The sequence below is a fragment of the Antrostomus carolinensis genome, unplaced genomic scaffold (assembly GCF_000700745.2).
Source record: "Antrostomus carolinensis isolate BGI_N321 unplaced genomic scaffold, ASM70074v2 scaffold11212, whole genome shotgun sequence".
Classification (NCBI taxonomy): Eukaryota; Metazoa; Chordata; class Aves; order Caprimulgiformes; family Caprimulgidae; genus Antrostomus; species Antrostomus carolinensis.
In genome coordinates, this window is record NW_010301624.1 from 1787 (window position 1) to 11617 (window position 9831).

At 34.2% G+C, this 9831-nt stretch overlaps 1 protein-coding gene across 2 annotated transcripts in view; it reads left to right on the plus strand.

The window, feature by feature from the left end:
* Positions 1-2638: 2638 nt before the first annotated feature.
* SMC6 (structural maintenance of chromosomes 6) overlaps positions 2639-9831 on the plus strand; it is a 29285-nt gene continuing 22092 nt past the window's right edge. The window contains exons 1-9 of one of the 2 annotated variants that reach the window (XM_010163535.1): positions 2639-2782; positions 3981-4098; positions 4902-5007; positions 6160-6296; positions 6928-6989; positions 7856-7936; positions 8783-8884; positions 9080-9199; positions 9302-9400. In XM_010163535.1, coding sequence (XP_010161837.1) covers positions 2639-2782; positions 3981-4098; positions 4902-5007; positions 6160-6296; positions 6928-6989; positions 7856-7936; positions 8783-8884; positions 9080-9199; positions 9302-9400 — 969 coding nt within the window. The remainder of the gene's footprint in view (positions 2783-3980; positions 4099-4901; positions 5008-6159; positions 6297-6927; positions 6990-7855; positions 7937-8782; positions 8885-9079; positions 9200-9301; positions 9401-9831) is intronic. The other variant, XM_029083915.1, reaches the window with a different exon arrangement.

Here is a 9831-nt window from a genome sequence, read left to right on the forward strand (position 1 = left end):
TTATTTGGGTGATGGATAAATTCCAAGAGCATACAAGCGACTCTTTCCTGGTCTAAGTACTTTAAGCATAAAGGCATGTTTATGTAGGAAACCAAAAGTAGTGTAGCAAAAGGTATGTAACTGAATCATGAAGTGTATTTTCTCCTTGGTTTCTTTGTGTGTGGTATTAAACTATTTAACATAGAATGGAAATGACAGATTACCTGTAAATACCTCATGGACATCATAATAATTCAGTATTCGGTCTGAGATCTTGGCCATACCAAATTATTGTAAAAATGTCAGGTGGGAAGTTTATTGCATTTCTGCATTTGCTTTGAATTATGTTCATTGCACTTAATGAAAAGAGTTGCATATTATTTTTTCTTTATCATTTAGATGCTGTGTCAAAGAAAATTAATGAGGAAATTATTAGACACTGTATTTTATATAAGTCAACAAATATCTAGAATAGCAATTAAATGCTCTTTGTAATGATGTAACAATTTTTAACGTCTGTGGTGTTTCATATAATAAATGCTATTGTCTGTAATGCTTGGTGGTATGAGGTGTCTGACCTTCAGTCAGCTGAAATCAGGCTATAGTTTGAACAGAACGTTAAGATAGGACAAGTAAAAAAAGCTGCTCAGAGAAGCACTCTCTTTCTCCCTGGTGACGCAAATGTACACATCTGCGTGGTGAAATGGTTGGGGAACTTACCTCATTTAAAAAGAAAAAAGTTTTTTCCTATGTTAATTTTCAGTAGAATCAGTATCTTGAGACAGTTTATTATTCTGCTGTATAAAAAGCTGCTTGAACTGAGAGAGATGAGAGAAGCAGAAGAGGCAGAGGGAGGAAAGACTGCTCATCTGCGTTCCAGTGCCAGTTCTTGTGTCGTAATTTAACAGTCTTTATTTCATTGAGTTCTCTGTAGATTCTTCAAGTTACTAATCTTAAAACATTTAAAGAGAGAATGTGGAGCAAGACCTACAGAGAAGCTCTGGGAGGGCCTGAGGGCTTTAATGAAGTGTCCCTGTGGGGCCCTGAGGCTGTGCAGAGCACAACTGGAACCGCTGTGCTGATCCACCCAGCTCTCACAGACCATGTCATCTCCCCTGCAGGACACAGGACATCATGCTAGGAACTGTTAGGCTGACCTGCCTGCCTTGTCTCCTGGATCATCCCATCTGTCCTGTAGGACAAGGAAGTAGTCATTCGTTATCATTAAATGTATCTATGACTAGAATTGTTCTGGTGTCCAAGCCCCCAGTGTGTTTAGTTTCCACATAGTCAATTTGGTCTCAAACCATGGCATATGATATCAACTTTGGATATGAAATGCTCCTAATGAAGGTCACTATTTCCTTTCTGGCATCCCACCCCATTAAAATAAATAAATAAATATTTAAAAAACTCAGCCTACTTTTAGGCCATGTGACATGCAGTCATCTTTCTATAGCAGTGGATATTAATTACATTTAATGCCTCTGAGTTTTGCTCAAACTGCTGAGTTGCATTTAAGCTGGTTGCCATCTTTCCTAGAAGGGAGTAGTAGAAACTCCTAGTAGAGTTGTTTCAGTAGGAGAACATACTCCATTTCAGAAACTTTTTGATGTTAGAAAACTGCATCTAATGTCAGTTTTAACCTGTTTTGGGCACTTACCAGTAGGTGACATAAGTACTGGCAAATAAAAAGATTGTGTGTTGCCTTTGTATAAACAGGACCCTGCTTCTACTTTGGGCAAAAGTACATGAACTTCCATGTTTTGTGTAGTGCTTTGAGACTGTAGATCTGAGGAATGTAATATGTACTTTTGGGGGAATAAAAAAAACATGCTCTGAGCTTACAGTTACAGAAAATGTGAGATTTTGACTAATCTTGATGCTGTTGTTTCAGTTTTATGAGACTTTAGTAGACCTTGTTACTTTTGCTGATTAATTTCTGACTATTCATTTTAGTGCTGTTATTAATTTATAGAGGAAATATATACATAGGCTTCCTATATAAAGAATTGTTGTCCCGCATTAGTAAAATAACAGCATTTTGTTTACTGTAATCACATTACGCTGCCTCACAAAAGCAGGGTGGCTGTGTGCAAGAAACAGCACAGGAACAGTGCTATGAATCTAGATTTTCCTTTATTTTACTTTTATGTGTTCTGCATATTAATTTTCTAGGTGTTTGTCAACCACATATAATTAATGCATTTTCTTTTTGTCTGTGCAGCTCTCTCTAATCAAACCTGCACTGATGCTGCTGATCATACTGTGATAGTTAGGTACTTTTTACATGTTAATCTTCAACTCCTTTACTAACCAAAAACAGTTCTAGCAGATATCCCAAGTCTGATGTTCCAAGCAAAACAGAATCGAAGTTGATTTTATTGTTAACCAACAAACAAATTCAGCTTGATGAGAATAATGAGGTTGTGTTTCTTTTGTTCTAATACAACTTCTTCATAGTAAGCCTAGGTTTAAATTCACTGAGATTTCAGTTCTGAAGAAGTATTGCATTTGTTTGTTGCAATGTTTGATATGATCTTAATATTTCTTTTACTGAAGTAAATAAACTTCTATGTCTGTGCTATTATCAGTAGGTGTATTTTCATCTAGAAGGCTGAAACCTACAATCTTTCATTACTTTCATTTTTCAGTACTCATGGGTAAGAGAAAGGAAGTAAGTATTTCAAAGCCTGGATCCCGTAAAAGGAAGAGACAAAAATACACAGATGAACATAGCGATGAATCTAATGAAGAAGAGAATTCACAGTCATCAGCTGATAGTAATTGCTCTTTACTGTCGGTAAGTTGTTTAAAAGGTCGGGGGGATATGTAAGAAAAAGTTGATATAAAATAGTTCTGTGATTTTTGTTGACGTTGAAGTAAATGTCTTGCATGTGGTGTAAGAGAAACTAGAGGTAATGTCTTGAGATGAGTACTTCTGCATGAGTTCATTCTTACCTTATTTCTTTTGGGTCATGTCGTTATTACAGTTAATCATAAAATAACAGTGTTCTGGTTTTATAGAACGAATGCTATTGAAGTTGTCAAATTAAAGAAACAGATTGTGTTTAATAGAAGTATGGTAGATCTGGTTTATGATTGCAGTAAAAGCAGGTAAAATATTTAGAAAACAATTGTTTGCTAAAATCAGCACCAAATACTTGTTTTGCATAGCTGACCCTTTCAAATGACTAAAAAATAGTGTTTGAGATGCATATTTTGATGAAAATGAAACTTGAAAACAGGGATATCGTTTTTTTTCTGCTTTTCTGTAATAGTTTAATTCTAATTTGATGGAGGATTTAAAAAAAAAAAAATTCTGAGAATGCAAATGCTCTCTTGTGTATTATAAGACACTGTGGTCAATTTTTGGTATGCAGAAGTCTAATTCCTCGCTTCATTTTCTTGGCCAGCATCTGTTCTGTGTCACTGGTTTGTTTATTTTTCCTGAGGATGTTGCTTTCTTAGAAAACATTGCTTTTCTGAAGCATTCGTGATAAAATTTAAGTTTCATGACAAAACAGTACTTCACCAGTTGAACAGTATGCTGTCCTACTTTCAGTTTCATTTCCCTCTTCCTTATCTAATTTAATTTCCGTCATTCTAAGCTGTGCTAAGAATTGTCACAAAATAGTATTATTCAAGTCACAAAAAAAATCTTTCTATGATGCTCTTCATTGCTGCTGTGACAACTATATGGAATCTATTCTCTTAATCTTTTATATTTTATTAATTATAAGTCACTTATGAAGAGAACTGAAAGTGACTATAGTTGAGTGATCAGCTTTGGTAACTGTTGTCCTCTGATTTTATTACATAACTGCTCTGAAGCAAGCAACTTTTCATGGTGTCACAAAACCCTTCTAATTTCCTTGTTGGTTGTAAACATTGATGTTTTATATCATAGTGTCATTTGAATTCTCATTCTATTTAAAACTGATAAATTATATCTCATTAAAATGCATACGTAACACCAGATTTAATTGTTAATTCTTTAGACTGTAGGGGAAGTTGGGATAATTGAAAGTATCCAGCTGAAGAACTTTATGTGCCATTCGATGTTGGGGCCTTTTAAGTTTGGATCAAATCTCAATTTTGTTGTTGGAAACAATGGGAGTAAGTATTAAATGCATCATTTCTTTGTCAAAGAACATTTTTGTTAATAATTTAGAAGATGTAATTTTTATTTGAAAAATAAATGCTAGCCATCTTTTAGGGGTGGAGATGGATTCAGTTTTGGACTTGAGAATCACACAGGTTCTATCTACTCTCCCAGTAGTTCAAGGCTGGTGGAAAAACTGGGTATTAAATTTGGAGATTTGCAAAAGATAATGTGAATATAAATCTTTTCATAGCTAAATCATAAATAAATGTATGTTTAAACTAAATGTACTCATATGTTCATTATTAAGTTTACACAGTAGTTGTCCAAGTATATGTCATGTGGAAACTGTTATAGGAGAAGGAAATTATAGTTATTTATGCAAGTTAACTTCTTTTGGAGCGAGATTTAAAAAAAATAAAACATAAATTTTGAAGGAGAGCTTAAAACCTTTCAGATAATTATAGAAATGGTAATTTGGTTTATTTTGCTGTATACATGTTTTCTGTGTGATTGTAAGGAAGGGCAGATTCTTTCTGTCCTGAGATAGGACATCTTGTTAGATGCAGATTGCTGAACAGAAGTAACAGAAGTTTGGTTCAGCATGTTTTTGGGGTTTTTTTTTTTTTTAGGGAAAATCTTAGAAGTATGGATGTTTTTTTAGAGTTACTGCTATTTTATATGTTTCTTCAATAAAGACAGAATTTGGACTTTAAGTGCATGAATATATAAGCAAACAAAAATCTATAAAATGGGTGAACTGGATAAAGAGTTACAAGAACTTATTTTTTTAAAGAGTTAATTGCTTCTATTACAGGTGGAAAAAGTTCTGTATTAACTGCTCTTATTGTTGGACTTGGTGGAAAAGCCACTGCAACTAATAGAGGTTCCTCACTAAAAATGTTTGTACGAGATGGAGAGACGTAAGTAAAACTTCCTTTTTAGTTTTAAAGTTGAACAGGTTGAGTGATTGTGATTTAGGTTAGCTGATCAGTTTTCTGTTCACCTTTGTTTTCTCTGTTCTCTTATTGGGTCTACTAGATTTGAATAAAAAGCATAACACTGGAGAGACCATGTTTAAACAAAAACCCCAAAACTACAAACAAAAGCCACATTAGAAATTTTACAGTAATTTACTGGTAGTATACCATTATCTATGATCTATCTAACATAGTGTTGTCCTATGTGTTGCCTAGTTCTTGTGTATTACTTCCATGATGTACTTGAATATCCTACAGAATTGAGTTCATTAGAAAAAAAAAAAAATCACAGGAAACTAGTTATCATTGTTCTGCGAGCAGTGAGGTTGATTCTTTTTCTGTCTTTCTTATGAAGACCTTGACATACAGGTGGATTATTAAACATGCAGGAAGTGGACTCATGTCTGCTGCAGGAGTGGGGATAACTGTTTAGAGGAATCAATAAAAAGTTACGAGAGGAGATTTAAAAGTTTACATTTACATAAAGCTGTAACTCAGAGCCCTAGGCTTTTCCTTTCAAAGGTGCTTGGAGTAAAAGTCTTGGCAGTACCTGCCTTGTGTATAATAATGTTTCAGCATTCACTTGAGAAGCAGAAAATCTGAATTCAGAACTGAAACCACATCTCATCTTTTCTAGAACACCTTAAGCATTCTGCTCTAGATTACTTTGATTAGCAATGGCTGTAGAAACTAAGCTACTGTTTTCTACAGAAGCCAGTTTGAAAACAGGAGAACAACCAAAAGCAACTTGATTCTGCAACCTAGAGATGGAGGCACTCAGATGGGAAGGGAAGGTGGGGGAAATCTGTTCTCAGAACTATTTGCTTTTGGCTCATGATTTATCTGAAGCATAGAAGGTGCAAACAGGTCAGTGTATGGCAGCCTTTCTGTCCGTGTGTCTCCAGTGCTGTTTTGGCTCAAACAACATAAATATAAGTTGTTCTAATTGGTACTATGACTGACTTCCAGTTGTGAGCTGTACAAGACATGAGAATTTTTGTGGAAAATTAAAATGTTCTGACTTTTAATTTTTTTTTTTTTTTTAGATTTAGAATTAATTTCAGTTATTGTCTTTTTTATTATTTTATTTTTTAGTTCTGCAGATATTACTATAACATTGCGAAACCAGGGTAGAGATGCATTTAAACCAGAAGCGTATGGTGACTCTATTATTGTGAACCAGCACATTAATCTGGATGGAAGCAGAAGTTACAGACTGAAAAGCAAATCTGGTTGGTGGTGGTTTATTTTGTTTTCAGTCTTTGAAGCTCTTTAAATGTTTTAATTGCTTTAAGTGCCTTGGGGTTAGTAACAGATGATATTTCTTATTTCATTTGTCATTCAAGGATGATGATGTCCATTTTTTTGTGTTTACCTTAGACTAAGAATGTTTTAGCATATCAAAAGCAGTTGTGTCAGGTTCTGCATAATGTGAGGTCATACAGTATTTGTCTGTGAAAATCTGCTTGTGTGATGAGGCTGAACATAGTTTTTAGTCTTTTTGAGTTTTTGTTAAATTTGCTGATTTGCCTAAATTCTGTCATAGAGGATTTGTGAGGCAGGGAGGAACTTCAATTAAAAGCCTTTCTGTACAAATGCAGATATATTGGTAAGATTAAAAAACCCAGCCAAAGAATGTTTTTCATTTAGGACTAAATTTGTGTTACAAAAATACTAATCTCATTTTTTATATTTATTAGAATCATAGAATCATAAAATGGTTTGGGTTGGAAGGGACCCTAAAGATCATCTAGTTCCAGTCCCCCTACCATGGAACCACTAGATTGAACAAAAGGCTAGGGCATTATATGTCTCTGTACTTTGGACCTATTGGTATTTTTCTTATCTTTTTTTTACCATTAGGGACCTTAATTTCTTCAAAGAAAGAAGAACTTGTAGGAATACTGGACCACTTTAATATACAGGTAATTGTTACAGTGTTTAAATTCAGTGCGGCTTAAGATGTCAGCATGTGATGTTATGATTCTTCAATTAAAGAGCCATGTTCTATTTCATTAAATGCGAGAAGTTCACCTCTACCATGTTCTTTCATGATCAAAAGCAATGTTAAAAGAAAATTGAAATTTATACCTCATACAGTGCAGAATACAATTCCGTCCCAGACAGATAAGTATTTGCTGTCATCTGTGAGCCATGAGTCATGTATCCTGTTAATAAAAGTCTTTATGTATGTAGATTTCTTTCATACCTGGAGCATTTCATTTTTTTTGCTGTTGCAGAAATCTGAGTAAGTTTTTACTGCTTAAGTGATTAAGGAAACATCAGGTAGTGCATATGAAGTTTGAAATATTCAACATATTCAGCCTTTCAAATAATATAAACTTTTGTTAGTATATATTGATTTTATTTTGTGGAAACTTCTGTAAGAATATATGGGGCAGTTCATTGCATTTAATGCAATACTTTGATCAATTAAATAATGTGAAATTAAACAGCACTGGACAAAATTTCTAATGCTGATCTTGTTAAAAAAAAAAAATTGAAAAAACAGGCAATGCCTTTCTAGACATCAGTTATCCTCCTGGAAACAGTTCCTTAGTTGTACTTGTTCTAATTTGTACTTGATGGAGCTGGTTTTATTTATTTATTTATTTATTTATTTAAAAATATATGAGAGGAGTATAAATCTTAATTTCTGGATCTGTATATCTCAGCTTATTACTGAATTGTTGGGCATGGAACAGGGAGATGGTTTGCTCACTTTCATGGATATGCAGTTACATGAGAACTTCTTTACTTAAAATAAAATTAAAGTAATTTGTTTTTACAGGTAGATAATCCTGTGTCTGTTTTAACCCAAGAGATGAGTAAGAACTTTTTACAGTCTAAAAATGAAGGTGACAAGTACAAGGTAAGAAAAATCATTTAACATTTTGATTAAACATGAAAATACTGATTTCTAATTTTTAGAGGTGTCATTTGTAGGAGAGAAAATTCAGAATTCTTAATCCTAGAGGTGGCTGAACACCTGCCTGCCAACAGGAAGGAGTGAATGAATTCCTTATTTTGCTTTTCTTGTGTGCACAGCTTTTGCTTTATTAGACTGTGTTTATCTCAACCCACGATTTTTCTCACTTTTACCCTTCCAGTTCTCTCCCCCATCCCACTGCAGGGGAGTGAGTGAGCAGCTGTGGGGTGCTTATTTGCTGGCTGGGGTTAAACCAGGACAATGATGTGTTATGGGATGGAATGCCTCTTTGGTTAGTTGGGGTCATCATCTTGATTGTATCCCCTTCCAACCTTTTGCACTCCCTGCCAGTCTAGGCAGTGAGAGGACAGAGTGCAAAAGAGGAGGCCTTGATGCTAAACAGACACTTCAGTGGTGGCTAAAACATTAGCTATTGCCAGCATTGTTTTGGTCACACATCTAAAACACAGCACCATAACAGTTGCTGTGAAGACACTTAACTCCATTCCAGCCAGACCCAGTACACTAATCCGATTGTAGCAGTCATCCATTTCCAAAACCAGTTTTTTTGAAGTTTCTTTTCTCTAAAGACATGATAAATTAAAAAAAAAAAAATTGGGACACTGCTGAGTTAGATCATTATTCAGAAATACCCCACCAGTTATTTTACATGGGGTATCATTCACCATGCATCGAGGTTAGGCTGAGTGGTCTTTCTATGGTAGTTATTTAAATGTCACTTAGTTAAGCTGCTGTATCTGACATCTGCTTCTTTTTATTCCTTTTTAGTTTTTTATGAAGGCAACCCAGCTGGAACAAATGAAAGAAGATTATTCATCTATTATGAAAACTAAAGAAAATACATGTAATCAGATAGAACAAGGAGTAGAGGTATGTAAAAGTTAAAGTAATTATTAGTACAGATCTGAGCACTGAAATAACTATAGGAGTTAAACTACATAGTTTTGATTTGATTAGTTCTCAGTGACTTTAAATTAAAAAAAAAAAAAAATCTTTCCAAGATTTCTTACTATACAACAACCTTTTGCACTCATTGAACATCTATTTCTTTTTTTCTTTTTTAAGCGTCTTCAAGAACTTAAGCTGCTTTACTGTGAAAAAAAGGAACGTTACAAAAGCATTGGGTTTGTGAATGACATGCGAAATCATCTTGAAGATTTGAAACATAAAATGGCATGGGCAGTGGTAAATGTCTTGTTAAAATGTTTCCTCATATGAAACATACTTTAAATTACTCCCAATCTGTTGTGGACATTCTGCTGTATGCTGATATATGCTTCTATTTAGGTGGGTGAGATGGAAAAAGAAATACAGCCAATCAAAGAAGGCATCAGAGCTGAAGAAGGAAATACAAAGAAGTTTGTTCGGAAGCTAGAAGAATGCCAGGTACATATATGGTTTAAACCATATGTCACTCAAGTTTTGTCTCCTTGACTCAAGAATAAAAATAATATTTAAACTATGATTGTCCTTTAGCTTGTAAGCTGTTGAAACTGGCCCTCTTAGCTTTTTACACGCAGCTAAGAACATTCTCATTTATACACCTTTTTAGCCATCTAAAACTTAACAGTAACATTTTCATTCCACGTTTCACTGGACAATAATAGTAGGATGTTTTGATTTTTGATGTTTAGTAGTGGGGTATGTGTGTGGTTTTCACGCTGATACTCTTGTTTCAAGTAAGGGTTATATTATTTTGACTGGGAATTTGAAATGAATAGCATTGCATATACCAGTGAAGAGTAATTGAAACTTTTATTGTTGAGAGTACTTGATGCCTATTTCTGTAGCACTGGAGCATGTTTCCGAGATCTGTC